The sequence below is a fragment of the Sebastes fasciatus genome, chromosome 6 (genome assembly GCF_043250625.1).
Source record: "Sebastes fasciatus isolate fSebFas1 chromosome 6, fSebFas1.pri, whole genome shotgun sequence".
NCBI lineage: Eukaryota > Metazoa > Chordata > Actinopteri > Perciformes > Sebastidae > Sebastes > Sebastes fasciatus.
The window spans coordinates 17734426-17749334 of NC_133800.1; the positions used below are offsets into that span (position 1 = coordinate 17734426).

A 14909-nucleotide genomic window follows, 5' to 3' on the forward strand; every position below is an offset into this window, starting at 1 on the left:
AGCAGCCTGCAGCCCAGCCCACCTAGAGCAGACACTGATGGGCTAGTGCAGGGAGGATTTAGAGATGTAGGCTTGGCTAATGAACAAGTACGAGAGTAAGAGCGTGTAGGTATGTGTGTGAGAGTGTGACTAAGTGTGACTGAGTGAGTGAGGCTGTAGCATAATCTAATGAGAGGATTCCCTCTCTTTTAACCTCAAATAGCGAACACATTGTGGGGTAGTACTCATTCACCGAGACCATCTGACATTCAGCACCAACAGTGCAGCAAACCCTCCTGTCATCTCGCTCCCACACACATTGACATGCATGCTGCACATACACACACACACACATACAAAGTCTCAAGTTGTCACAAAATGACTTATCGGCCTTATCTCGGCATGTGACAAAGCAGTTTTTCAGAGATCAGAATATCAAATCCGGTCATAAACAGAAAGAAGAGAATATGTGCCACCATCAGCTGTCAATAAAGTCATTTATTATTTCACACAATGGATAACATGAACAACTTCAACTGTAGTTCTTCTTAATAAGTGCTCAACACTGCCAGCCAACAGAAGGGTAGCAAAAGAATGAGCTTTTCTTTCTGAGGAAAGAGAAATAAAAAAACAAAAAAAAAGAACCTACAAGATCATGAAAGATAAACATGACCAAAAGCATGCCAGCGGACATGGATATACATATATATTGCATGTATATATGTGCTTAAGACATATATCTGTATGCCAGCAAATGCAAATACAAAATATATGTGTACATTTACACATACATACTGTGAAGGATATATGCATATGCATGCGCATCTAGTATTTACTCTATATGTCAAATATTTGCAGTTTTTAATATTCATACAATGTACAAAAATGCTTCATGAATTAAAAAATTCATTACAAAAAGAAACATATCAAACAATGTACAAGTCTTGCTCCAAATTCAATTGAAATTCAACTTTCGGCTTGTCTAAAATATTTATGCATACAATCAAGTTGAGCATGCAAATAAAGGAAACCCACTCTAGAAAAAGGTTCAAATACACTATGTATACAAACTAAAATATGCCCACACTGTTAGAAGAGCTCACTTTGTGCTCTAAAGAAGTACATTTATTGGTTTTCTCAATGCTTCATCTGCACTTTCAGCTTCGAACAACATTATAGCTTAGAACTGTAACGTATGCTGTGAGGATGACTACATGTACATTTATGAGGTTCTGTCTCACGTGACCCCTCACTCCATGTGTAGGACACTCATCACAGCATGCTACAAAGGGAACGGGGGGGTGATCAAAATTTAGGTGCCATTATATCCCATTCTAGTCACTGTAGTGAACTGGTAAGTGCGGACTTCAGTAAATACACCTCAACCACTGATGTAAGGTCAAGCACCGCTGCGCTGCCCTTGATGCTAGTAGGACCAAAGACAAGGTAAAAGATCCTTACATCAGTGCTCAGGGGTCTCCTGTAGCCACTGGTCCAGACCAGACTGGTCCTAAATACAACACAACAGTGACCCTTGAACCCTATTCACAGCCACATCCCCTCTGCAGTCTCTGTTTAGAGTGAAAGCTCTGGATTAGGACAATACTTGTCAGTGTTAGAAGGCACCGGAGCATTGGCTGGTAGGAGAGACAGACAGGACAGACAACACCTGGGGTCTTTAACTCTTACATCAGAAACCGCTGACTGACTGACCACAGTATGGAGTAAGCTGCCAAGCGTGTAGTCTCTACACCTCACGGACCACATATCTAGACCTCATCTTCACCACAACAGACTGCAGACCCACCGAAAGTCATCTAGCAAAGCAAGGTTAAGCACACTAACTTTAGGGCGAGTGTATTTTTGGCTATTTCCTCTGAGAACTCCCCCCACACACACACAACCTTCTTGCTTCATGCTACTGCACCGCCCCAACTGGCTGCAGGCAAAATAGCTGCAAGTCAGCGGGGATTCCTATTTTTGGTCGAGAACACTACAGTGGGGGCTTTTATCCTCCAAGAACTTTTAAAGGTGTGATAAGGCAAATTATTTTAGCATTCTGTGTAGTTTAACGGACTGGAACGATGACTGTCAATGTACAGCAGAATTTGTCGAATAGGAAAATCAGTTAGGGTAGTAGTTTTTTGTTTTCTTGGGTCTTGAGCAGTCTGAATAGAGAGAGAAGGTCTACTGTGGTTTTCGGAGACAGTCCCAGCATAGCCGAGCCCAACCGGTATCCATGCAGGATGGACATACTAACACTATTTACAACAAACACTTCAATACTGTAGTTTTACATCTGGTTAAGGCTGTACTGCATAGAGCTGCAGTAACTATAGTTTTCATGAAATGATAGTCACTTTCTGCACAACTTATTACAAATTATTACTGGTATTATTCACAATTCTTGTTACATGAATTCATTTTATTCAGTAAATAAGACCACTTATTTCTCTTTGTTGAAGGGTGGACCCAGAACAGAAAATTCCTTTTAAGGTCATCGCCAGGCATGGCCTGATGCATAGCAAACAACAATGTAGGAGAACGTGGTTTCCATGGCAACCTCCTCTGTTCCTCCCTTGCCGAGTACATAACCAGTTGTCTGTTTTAAATAACAGGTTAAATACTGGTAAGTGATCTTCAATTATATCTGGGACATTGAGTACAATCGATATCTCTGGATAGAAACACATCTGATACATTGGGCCTTTCTGTTTCTGTAAAGCAGTATGTAGGCCAGTACATGGTGTGTATTCTATACAGTTATATCGTATTATATTCAGCAGTCCAGCCCTTCTAGTTCTGTTATGATGATATGGGTCAGAACGCTAGGAGGAAGCTGGGAGACAGAGGATGCTGACTATGGACGCTGTGAAGGGACACAGGCAGTGTCAGGGTTCTGGTGACTAAGACACATGCGTCATATGCACAATCATGAATATTTGGGGTCAATTTCTGGGGCACTCTTTGCCACTTAATACTTCTCAGGTCAAATGTAATTGGTGAGAGAAAGAAACATAAGGCACAAGTTGAACTGCTGCAACTGAGAATCCCACCCAACCCAAAGAAAACTGAATCTCCTGAAACAAAAAACCAAAGAAACACTGATCCATTGCTTATATTCTGAAATACTTATTTGAGAAAATACCAACCACTACCCAAAGCCACAGATACTGTAGATAGAGTTTAACAAAGGCTTGACATATTGACACAGAAATATCCAAGATGGCTACATTCTCGAGTGCACATAGGAATGCTTTACATTGGTGCCAACATGGTGGAGAGTTTGTCAAACTCTGATTTAGATTCTTTTAAATAATACATCCTCACACTGAATACTGAGACTTTGGTTTCTAAATCTAAATACTGGATTTACTTTCAAAAAAAATATTTCCAAGGATATGGACTGAAAATCATGTTAAGTAACAAGACTGGGATTAGCTTTTCAAAACACTGACTGTGAGCCCTCTTCAGCTGAACTGTCCAATCACGATTCAGACTTCAGGGCTTCGGTTTGACGCTTTTGGCTGCGCAGCCTGCATATACAAATTGATTAAAATAATGCATGCTCTCTGGAATGGATATCCACACCATCGAAGGCCAAAACATAAGGCTGGAACAAGCATGTAAGTGCTGCATTTGATTGATGCAAGTGTATGGGTTTTTCATAGTGCAATAAACCAATTTTAAGGTTTACCAAAAACACACCTGATATTCCTCCTGTATGCAATGCCCCCTGGATACAAACACAATAATGAGTGTATGAATGAATATATGCGCTTCTTTCTGTCTGAAAACAAACTTGTTTTGAGTCGCACCCATGTCTGTTTTTGGTTATAAAACAATACACAACTTTCATTGTCTATAGTACAACAATTCTATTTGATATACTGTATGCCGTGTATACATGTGTATGAGCTGGTTCTCATTGTACAAGGCAGGCAACAGTGGACTTTGTTTCTATGTACAGTCTGGGACAGTCTCATCCACCATATTGCCTTTATGTCACTGCTCAGGACAGGCCTGAGCAGGGAGGGAGAATTAAATGAGACAGGTGGGTAGGTTGAGGGAGCACAAGCAATGTGAGATGTAAAACATGATTTGGGAGTAGATGAGAGGACAAAGGGAGATGAAGTTGAGCGGCGGGCACCAGGGAGGGCTAAAGAATTGGGGTGAGTGTCGAGCGAGGAGGGGGGGACCAGGGGTGAGGAGCTGCCAGCGGGTATCAGTTACTCCTCGGAGAGAGGGAGAAAACAACGACGGTACAGATGAGGGTGGGAGCAAAACACAGGGATAAGTAAAAGGGTAAGGTGGCTTAATTACTGCTGTTTTATCCCACATGTCTTTGACAAGCATCCTCAGAAAGGCAAAAATAAGCAGAGCTGCACAGTTTAATATTAACCATTCCCCCTCCCCTTGCTGGTAAATATATGGCTAAAGCCACATTCAGATACAGTATCATAAAGTACCATACACATCACTGTATCAGATACATAAAGAATCACATAATATCCTACACTATCATAAGTACCACACACTTTTATAGCATCAGATTCAGTATCAAATAGTACCATATAGTGCCATTGTAAATGAAGGTCCAATGAATCCTTGAAAGGCTCATGTCTGGTTGGGTTCAGCAAGCAGAGGGATGGTACCGGAAGTGTTCCCTCCTCCTGCTCCTCCACTGACCCTCTGTAGTCCTCACACATCAGAGAGGAGAAACAAGCCAAAGTGCACCAAGGAGTCCCAGAATTAAGGGCACTGCATCTGAAACAGCACTGACTCCAATATGAACTGCTCTCCGTTGGGTTACGGAGCTGCTCTCTCCTGCAGGTCTACTGACCGGAAGGAGCCCATAACTCGTCCCTGCTGTGGCCCCTGCCTCGGCGTTTCCCCCCTTTGGCCAGTGGAGGCACAGATCGCGCTTGATGCACCACGGTCTCAATTGTTGCAGAGATGGAGTCGTGATTTGAGAACTCCAGAGGCTCGGGGGTCAAGCTCGGCCTGAGGCTCAGCCTACCTGGCAGGTCATCACACCTCTCCAGGACAGGCATCCCCAGAGTCCTCCCATCAACTCTCCGACCGGCCAACATGTCCAAACCCCGACCATCAGCCCGACTTTCCACCCTCCTATTAGTCGGCTCTGATTCCTCTACGGGCTGTTTTCGGGGCCGTCCTGGCCGTCTTTTGACGACATTGTTTCCTGTTTTGGCTTGTCGCTGCAGGCGCTTGGCACGGAGGATCTTCTGCACGTGCTCAAAGTTCAAAGAATGCATCCTTCTCACGTCCTTCTGGATCTGCTCCACCTCGCGTCGCTTATACCTCCGCTTAGTGGGAACATCTGGAAGAGTAGAGAGTGGGCATGAGTGAGGTGAGACATCACAAGGTAAATAAATAGCAAAGTCTATAAAGAGAAAGGAGTTTTCATGCTGGCATGTCAGTCAAAAGGAGCAGCCTTGGAAAGGCCAGGAAAGACATCACGCCAATTTAGCTCATGGTGAGAATGTCTTTTTTTTTGCTTCAAGAGCTTCCTGCTAATTTTGACATATTCATGTAAGCCTTTCAAAGCCCAGCTGAGCCAGGAGAGCAGATCCTATCCTGTAATTGTCTACTAGAGAGCAGAGAGGAGAGGGGAGAGAAGGAGATCCCATTCTGCTAGCAGGAAACCCACAGAAATGTCTCCTTCAACCATTTCATATGTCGCTACACAATAACAACCCTGTGCATCTGGAGCACAGGCTGCCAAAAAGCCAAACACACAAATACAAACGCACATATCGACACATTTATCCACATGCACGTACTCCCGCAGACACAAACACACACACACATACACGCACGTGCCCAACATGCACAAATAATGAATTCAGCAGTTCAGAATGGCTGAGCAGAAGAAACTGGAGCCATATTGTTTCCTTCACACTGGTGAACTGGGCAGCTTGCCCTTTACACGCTGTTCGATCCTGTCTCTTTCCCCTTTTCCCCATCACTCGCATTCTCTTTTCCACCCTACTCTTCATAAGCGGCAATATGCTACTCTCTAATTTTCAATTAAACTGGTAACACTGCACCATTTCATTTCCGTCTCTATTTCAGAAACCGCTTCCTGGTTTTGGTCCATCTCTGTCATTCTTTTTGTTTCCCATCTCTGTCCCGTTTCGTAGCTTCCCCCCCCCCTCCCTCCTCTCTGCCTGGGCACTGTTCCCGGGGCTCAGACTGAGCCACAGCCAAAATGGAGGAAAAGCACAATCAGACACCAGTCCCCAAGCAGTGTGCACACAACATGCTTGGTCTCTCTTTCTTGAGCTTTTACTCCTATTCCTGGATTCCCTAACCGTCTCCTCTCTTCCTTCCCTCCAGAATCCTGCTGATACAATGTCGCAGGTTTCTGCAGCGCTCTAACACATGATGACTGCAATAAACCCAATCAGCTCGGAATTTTATACGACAAATATGGCGTGGCTGAATTGCAGGGTAATGTTTAAAACGCGGTGCACAACACATTTAGAATATTTCTATTTGTTTCATGGTAAGAATCTGGCGATACGATACGTATCATGTAAATTATTACAATATACCGTTAGCAAGGCGATATATTGTGATTTTTTCAAATCTAATTTTAGGAAAACTCATAGTATAAAGAACACACCACCATGTGTATAAAATCTGTGTAAAAAAGTTTACTTTGTTATGCAATAAGAACAGTGGGATTTGCATTTATCACAGTCCCTGTAGCGTCCAACATCATAGCACTACTTTTAGTGTAATCTGAGCCGCTGTCTGCAACAAATCTTTGCATGTAAACTCTAAAAATCGATAGTGTTTTTGAGAGTTGATACTGTATCACAAAACATTGTATTGCGATACTTGTGTATCAATATTTTCTTACACCCCTATAAAACATGGCATCTTGGGTTTGAATAATTTGTGTATTAAAATGTTGCAACAAGCAGATACAGAATATATTGTGATACTAAATCAATGGGTTTTTACATTTAAAGAAACTAAATGGGAATGTTGAGGGGAAATTCTGCGTGTATAGCTCCGTGGTAAGGTGTTTGCTAATGAACTAAGAGTAAGGGAAGATAAAGAGAGGCCTGACCGCCCTCCATTTAAAACTCAGCGGAACATCTCACTCTATTGTTGCTCAAGAATTCAGGGCAGACAGTGAAATTAGTCTAATGCAGAAAGCACTAAGTAGCAGTAGTTTATGAGCTGCACAGAAGTGTGCACACGCTCAGCTCTCTGTCTCTCTCACAGACACACACACACACACACACTACAAAGTAGCAGAAATTTATGAGCTGCATACACGGAACATAAAACCAGTGACCTTCAGCAGTGTGAGGGGCCGTATAGCACTGAGGACCTGTTCCTCTGTGGAATAGGAAGTCACCACTACACAGAGATACATGCTCACGGACCAGGTTTCAGACAGGATAAAGTGATCCTTGATTTACATCATTTAGTGAGAGTGTTTCTCTGCATGAAAGTGCATGCATGTGTTTGAACGAGTCATGTGACACAAAGAAAATTATTCTCACTAATTCAGTTGAAGATGACCTGCTTGTATGCATATATGCATGTGAGAGATTGCTGTCAGCCGCAGTGAGACCTGCTGATTAGCTAAGAATCGCACACACACAATCACAGACACTGTACACTGTACATGCATACAAAATTAAATCACTACAAAGTAGTTCTATTGAGGAAAGATTTACAAACTCATAGTTGCATGCTCAGACAATAATATAAATTTAGCATCTGTATCAGCTTATGGATGTGGATCTATCTTACTGTGTAGGTATATGTGTGTATATGAGAGTGGGTCTATGCGTGCATGTATACATGTATGGTTGTGACTTGTGAGGCATGCATGCGTATGCATGCGCGCCTGTGTTTTAATTGGGCTAAAGCTGTGAAGTGAGGCAGTAAGTCATGCTAGAGGAGGGGAAGGGAGAATGGGGAAAAGAGAGGGTAATGGGCGAACGAGGGGGAGGGGAGACGAGGGAAAAAGCAGAAAGAGAAAGGAAAGAAGGAAAGAGAGATAGAAGGGGGAGGAAGAGGAGGAGGAACAAGGGGACGTATGGATGTGGAGATTGTGGGAGAGAGGCAAAGGAGGACAGCAAGAGCAAGAAGTGCAGAAACAGCACAAGGGGAAAAGGGAAGGACATGGAAGGTAGAAGAGGCATAACAACACTGGGGGGGGGATATCGTGAGGGGTGGTGGGGTGGGGGGGTAGTGTGTATATGAGTCATCCGTCCTGGATCCCCTGGGGTGGGGGGTGTATTCTAACTGAGCCGCTGGCTTCTCCTCCCCGCCACTGGACTAGGCCCCAGTCATTAAACCCCTGGCTGCCAGCCAGCTCTTTTAACACAGGCAAGGGCCTTTTACGGCGTGTCTGTAGAAAATAAATCACACTGTGTGAATAATATATCTCTGGCAAAGGCATTGGCAGGAGAGGAGGAAGGGAGGGAGGGAGGGGAGGAAGGAGAGATTGGTGAATTATAGTCGTCTCCATCCATGCATTACGTTCTCTCTATCCCCAGCCAGATGTGCTCAAAGACAGCAGAATACAGAATGTACCAAAATACACATTAGTTTGGGAGTGAGAATTTGGGGCTGCCTTGCCTCTTTGTCCGCTCTCAGTCCTGATATTGCTGTAAATAGTATACTGTATTTATAAATAGGAATCACCTTGACGAGTATGCTGACATCTACATTTTCATCGGGAAAACCCTGTTAACGCTGACTAATATGTGTTTACATCTCTACGCCAGCAAATAACGAGCCCGCTATCACTAGGGAACAGAATAATATATTGGACAACAATTATTTTTGCAAACATGCTCCCGATTTGGCTATTTTAACAGTTTTAAACCTTGGCAGGTTAAGATTATACATAACTGGCTTGTAACGCCGAGATGCTACAGTAAAGCATAAGTGTAGCATCTTGTGCTTAACTGAACAGTATGCATAAACTGTGTTCCCTCACTGCAGGGAGCACTGGATGTCTGTTAACATCATGTTAAACTCACTGGATAAATCTGTGGTCATGCAGGTGACTAAAAATAATTTTTAAGGGCGCTTTCACAAGCCAATATTTAGTCCGCTCTCATCAAAATCTAGTGCAGTTCAACCCCTGGTGCGGTTCCTTTGGGCAGTTGTGAACGCAGTAATCGTACTCTGGTTAGGACCAAAACAACCGGTCCGAGACCGCTTGTGAGAGATGGTCTTGGATCGTTTCCAAGTGAACCAAAACGCAGGCTGCCTGTGCGGCTATTTGTTGAAATGGACGCAGATAAACGACATGTTAACATGAGTGGGAGAGGACGGACTTGGTCTCCTGCAGAAAGTCAAAAAATGGAAACAAAGTCCGCGATTCCCTGCATAGAAGTGACAGCTCTCAAGATGAAAAAGTTAAATTTGCTCCGTACACACCGCTCAGCAACTTCATTTTTTTATCTGGTCCACATTTGTGCACTGTGAAACGGAACCAGACTAAATAGAAAACGAACCAAAAGTATTTATCTCTGATTCGGACTAGTCAAACAGACTATGGCTTGTTTAAGCGCTCTAAGACACTACCTCTGTTTAGCTTTCAATTATTTTTTTTTGTATCTCCTGTGTACAGTAGAAGTCACTGTCAGTTGTGGTTTTGTTTCACTAATATATTCCTGTTCCTACATTTCTTTAACATATAGGCGTCTCACTGTTTTATGATCTGCCCTCCTTTGCCTTGCAATCGGATCTGTAATGTGGTCCATTGCTGTGTTAAGCTGATGTTTATGTCAGCCCAACACTCCCTGCTGATGCTTTATATCAGAAGCTGTCCACAGGTGAACCATGGTTGGCTTTTATTGTGAGGTAGCTACAGGAAGTCTAGCCATAATTGAACTGGTTAGATAAAGACAAGCAAGCACCAGGCGGTTATTGCAGTTTGGGCTAACCTCAAACCTCCAACACATCATCAAAGTAAGCGATACATTTTACATTATACCATGCTGCCCGTGTCTAAAGAAAAAAACATTCCTGCTGTCATGCTTTCTGATCATGCCAAAAGGGCAGTGCTCTCCTTTGTAAATACGCCATGTAGTTTACAAATGAACAGGTAATCCTAATGTAAGTGGTTCTTACCAGTGAGGGAGGGACTGGAGCAGTTGGTCATCTGTCCTGGCTCCTGCCTGGCAGTTTGGAATGACATTAAGCCCTGATCTCCAAACACAGTGAGCCTCGTCTTCCTGCTCCTCCCTCCAAACTCGTCCTCCCGTGACCCCAAAAAGAGGTCAGACACCGACTCTGACCGCTGCGATTGGCTACTGTAGCTGCTCATGAAGCTGTTCATTGGCTGTCGAGTCTGACGGGCGTGGAACTGGCTGTCAGAGAGAGAGTGTGTGGACAGCTGGTCCGACTCAAACATCCCTAAGCTGGATCCCAGGCTTGAGCCTCTACCACTGGCCCTCTGCTTCTCCAGATGCTGGCCCTGACTGGCCAAGTCCCTCCTGTCACTCAGCATGCTGAGACGTGCATTGGTCTTAGCTCCGCTGAAGAGCCCACCCAACTCCTGCCGGTCTCGCAGTGAAAGGAGGGGTTCGTCCTTGTGCTTATGTTTGTGCTTGTGCTTCCTCTTATGGAGGCGAACCCCTGCAAGACCGCCTGCACTGCCACTGCCCAGGGATCCCAGGCCATCTCCTCTTACAGAGGGGCCCTGGAGTGGGCCACTGGCACTGCGAAGCTTGGCCCCTGGTTGGAGCTTTGAGTGTCCACTGGAGTGGAAAGCCTTGGGAGGCGGGACAGCAGGCCTCATGAAGGGAGATGGGGGTGCAGGTCCTAGCGAGTGGTGGGGCAGGTAAAATGGGGCAGCAGGGGGAAAGTATCCCAGACTCAGAGGAGGTGCGTAAGGCATCGCATACGGTGCTGCATAGTAATTTCCCCCTGCCAGTGGATAACCATATCCTTGAACAAAAGGCAGCTTCGTTGTGATTGGCTCGCTGGCTTTGGCTGGACGGCCGCGTCTCCTCTTAGCCTTCAGATCGGCGCTCCTGCGCAGGTATGAGCTGGAGTCACAGGGGTAGGAGTCGTAGGTAACAGGATAGTAATGATGGAAGTTGAGGCGGAAAATGGAGGGATATGGCTGCTGGGGGTAGCAGGTGTATCGTCTGTGAGACACTCGTAGCTGCTGGAGCTTTACCACAACCTACAGGGAGGTTGAAAAGAGGAAACATTTAGAAAAACACACCATATACAATGCACACATTACAGTGTTTGGTCAAAGATTACACACAGGATTTATGATAGCGTTTCTAACCTCCTCCAGTTCGGAGAGAAAGTGAAGATGATCCCGGCTCTGTAGGCACTTCCTCTTCCGTCGATGATGTTTTTGCTTCTTTTCCTGCTGTGACAGGAAGTTGTCAACAGCAGTTACTTGCCGTTCACAGCGTGCTCTGCTGCCTCTGTTGGATGCTTCCAGGGCTGCTGCCTCCGCAGACTCAAACCCACACAGATCAAATGAGTACCTGTATGAAACACAATGTGAAACACAAAATCAGTCTGAATATAAAACAAAAAAAAGCATTTAAATTCAAGAAAGGTAAAGCTGTGTAGTTGCAGTGTACTGTACCTGCGTCGAGAGGCGGGGCCTTTCTCAGTTTGATCTGAGGTGCTGTTGTTGTCTGTCCCAATCCCGCTGTCACTTGGAATCGTCTCCTCACTGTGGGACTCGCTGATGGGGGACAGCGTCACCTCCTTCACCGATGCCCCCTCTGACAGGTGGGAAGGTGAATTAGCCAGAAGGCGTGGAGGAGACAGTTTCCATCCTCCAGAGAGGAAGCTCCTGCCAGGTGGCTTGGAGGGCAGGGCTGAGATGGGTTGCAAACTGGGCATAGTGGCATCAGAGTGGCTGGTTCTTATGGATGGAGCACTGGAGCTGGGAGACAAGGTGGCAGAAGGCACTACAGGGCTCTCATAGAGACTGGATGTGGAGACAGACAGAGGGGGCTTGTCCTTAGTGGTTTTGGGAGGGTTGGAGCCTTGGGTTTCTGCTCTGGGTTTCCGCCCTCTCTTCTTACCAATGTAGATGGTTCCTCTCTTGCTGACGTTTATCTGTTTTCCCAGCCGAGCCTCGATGGTGGACGCCATGGCGCTCATAGCTGAGGTTACAGGGGCAGAAGATGATTTCAGAGCCAGAGTGCCGTTCTGACTGGACCCTGAAAGGATCTCATTCAGGATGCTCTGCATTTTCCCAAGCTTCATCTTATTCACTGGCCTGGAGGGGACCTTGCCACGCTTTAGTTTCAGACTATTAGAATTGGCGCTGGTGGTCGTGGTGGAGGCCATTTGCACTAATGTGTTTAGTGCGTGTGTCTTCCTCCTACGGTTTAGCCCTGCAGCGGTTTCCTGTGCCAGTGGGCTTGGAGGTGAGGTCGAGGTGCCCTCATGGATGGTCTCCACTGTTAGAAGTGGCTGTTTCTTGGGGCGTCCTCGTTTCCTCTTAATGGGTGTGAGGACGGTCAGGCTGTCAGTGTTGGTGTAGAGGGGGCTAGAGGGGGTGATGGGGAAGGCTGAGGGGGGGTCAGCTAAGGTCGAGGGGCTACCCCGGTTGTCTCTCTGGGGTGACGTGAGGCTGGCATGGCTTTTAGCTTTCAGGTAAGACCATCTGTCCTTGGCCTTGGTTGGTCTGGAGCTGGCTATGGAGCTGGTGCTGTGGCTTGGGCTAGGACTCAAGGCCGCCCTGGGTCCAGGGCTGAGACTGGGGCTAATGTTAGCCCTGGGTTTAGGGCTCGAGCTGGGACTGATGCTAGCCCTGGGGCTGGGGCTGGGGTTTGGGCTAGGGAGTCTGGGGTTCGTGTTCAGATTGGCTTTGTTGATGTGATTGTGAGTAGGCCCCCTGTGTTTAAGGGTGTCTATGCTGGTCTTAGGACGACCCACAGGGTTCTTTTTCATTCTATTTGTTGACTCTAAGTCGGATCCACTAATAACTGTCTCCCCTCTTTCTGCCCTGTCTACCCTCTCTCCTTTTTCTCTTTTATCCCCTTTATCTGCTCTCTCTGCTTTTTCTATCCTCTCTCTACTGACATCAGCGTGACTTGTGAGTCGAGAATCGTTTTTGTGAGTCTCCATCTTATGTGCTACTTTGGGTTCTGGGGGTCCGGGCTGGTGCTTCTCTGTAGTGTCAGAGTCCTGTCGTTGCTGTAATCGCTCCTCTACAGAAAATGACTCGTCAAAAGAAGGCCTCCTCCGCCTCTTTCTTCCTTTTCCTTCCTCTGTCAGCATTGGCATCCCTCTGTCTTCTTCATCTCCTCTCCTCCCAGCACCCGCTCGCTCTCTTTCCTCTTTTCTCCGTTCCTCTCTTTCTTCATGGAACCGCTCAGCTGTCTCCTCTTGCCTGTACTTCTGCCTCTCCTCAGAATTAGTCGGGCTCTCCGATCCTTTCTCTGGCTGTCTTCCCCAAGGTGTATCAGCACTGTGGGGATTACAGAGCATCCTCTGGGAGTCCTTCCTGCCGTACTTCCTCTTGATGTTTCCAAAGAGCTGTTCACTGACCTCTTGCAACCCCCTCCCCCTGGAGAGATGTATACAGAGAAAAAAATATGACAAGTGGAACAAGGGGAGAGAGAAACACTATACAACCAGTACCAGTATGTACCAGAACAGTTACTATTTTTTGTGTGTAACCATACTTAGACAGTCGATCTGATTACATTATTTTTTTTTAAATTGTGTTATACAATAAGATATCCTGTAATGTATTACCTTGAATCATAATTGTGTCTGTTTTATCAAATGAGATGTTTGCACTTCATCTCACTTTCAATTTTCATTATTGTAGCAAATGAGGCTGTCTGATAAAAATGAATCACTGTCCTGAAAATATGCAATTAGGGATGTGACAAGAACCGATACTTGGTATCGAGTAACCGGTACCAAGGTGAGGCCAAAATTCGAAAAACGGGACGCAGTTAACTCACTATCGACGTGTCCAGGCAGTACAGTTGACGCATGACACATTTTTTCCCCTGCTATATTGTGAACCACAAATCTGTGTTGAAATTGTCAGAAGGAAAGCTAGTAAACGGTTACATCGAATTTCATTATGATGCGCTCTATTCAGTAAAAATTTGTGTTAAAAAGGTAAATTATAATGTTTCAGTTTTGTTTTTGGCGAGAAACCTGAATAAATACAGATGTTTTACAGCAATATAAAATACAGAATATAGAGCAGAGGGAATTATGACCGGTTACTTACTAACACTAGCTCAAAGTGTTTATTGTTTTGTTTTAGTTTTTTACACTGGTATCAAAGTGGGCACAGAGAATTGTGGAATTTCACTGGTATTGGTGTCCACTACTAAATTTCTGATATCATGACATCCATATATATAATATTGCTACACATAATATCACAATACAGCATTATCGACTTTCTCCGATCCCCGGTGCATAGTGTACAGTATTTTTGTTTGTTTGGCTCATGATAACATCCACCACACAAGACAATGAATCATACCTGCTGAGCGAGGTCAGGTTGAGAATACTGGCATCTGTAACCACTGGCAACTGCAGGTCTGGAGTCAGAGATCTCTGAGGTGAGGGGCTCTGTGTCGCCGTTCGTGAGAAAGGTTGGGTCGGATCAAGCAAAGCGCTCCCACCGGCTCCTGCCAGTTCTCTGGCTGGCTCAGGATGTGCAGGATTGGCCGGGGATGCGGAAGGTGCTGTAGACGTGATCCAGTCTGGACTGATTTGGTGTTGATGTGCATGAGCGTGTTGGAATTGTTGCGTGAGGGCATGTTGTGTTTGCTGCGTGTGTGAGTGTGTGTGTGCAGGAGGGAGGGAGCTGCGAAGCTGGTGTTTGGGCGGAGTGTGATCTCCCAGTAGTTGCAGCAGGCCTCCCTCTCTCTGCTCAGGCATTCTGAACTGGCGCTCGTACGTCT

General features: G+C 45.5%; 1 protein-coding gene across 2 annotated transcripts in view; it reads right to left on the bottom strand.

The window, feature by feature from the left end:
* Positions 1-459: 459 nt before the first annotated feature.
* setbp1 (SET binding protein 1) overlaps positions 460-14909 on the bottom strand; it is a 37174-nt gene continuing 22724 nt past the window's right edge. For both annotated transcript variants that reach the window (XM_074638153.1, XM_074638152.1), the window contains exons 3-7: positions 14486-14907; positions 11600-13540; positions 11288-11495; positions 10117-11176; positions 460-5320 (exon numbers count right to left, since the gene is read on the bottom strand). In XM_074638153.1, the coding sequence (XP_074494254.1) occupies positions 4815-5320; positions 10117-11176; positions 11288-11495; positions 11600-13540; positions 14486-14907 (4137 nt within the window). In that variant the 3' untranslated portion in view covers positions 460-4814. The remainder of the gene's footprint in view (positions 5321-10116; positions 11177-11287; positions 11496-11599; positions 13541-14485; positions 14908-14909) is intronic.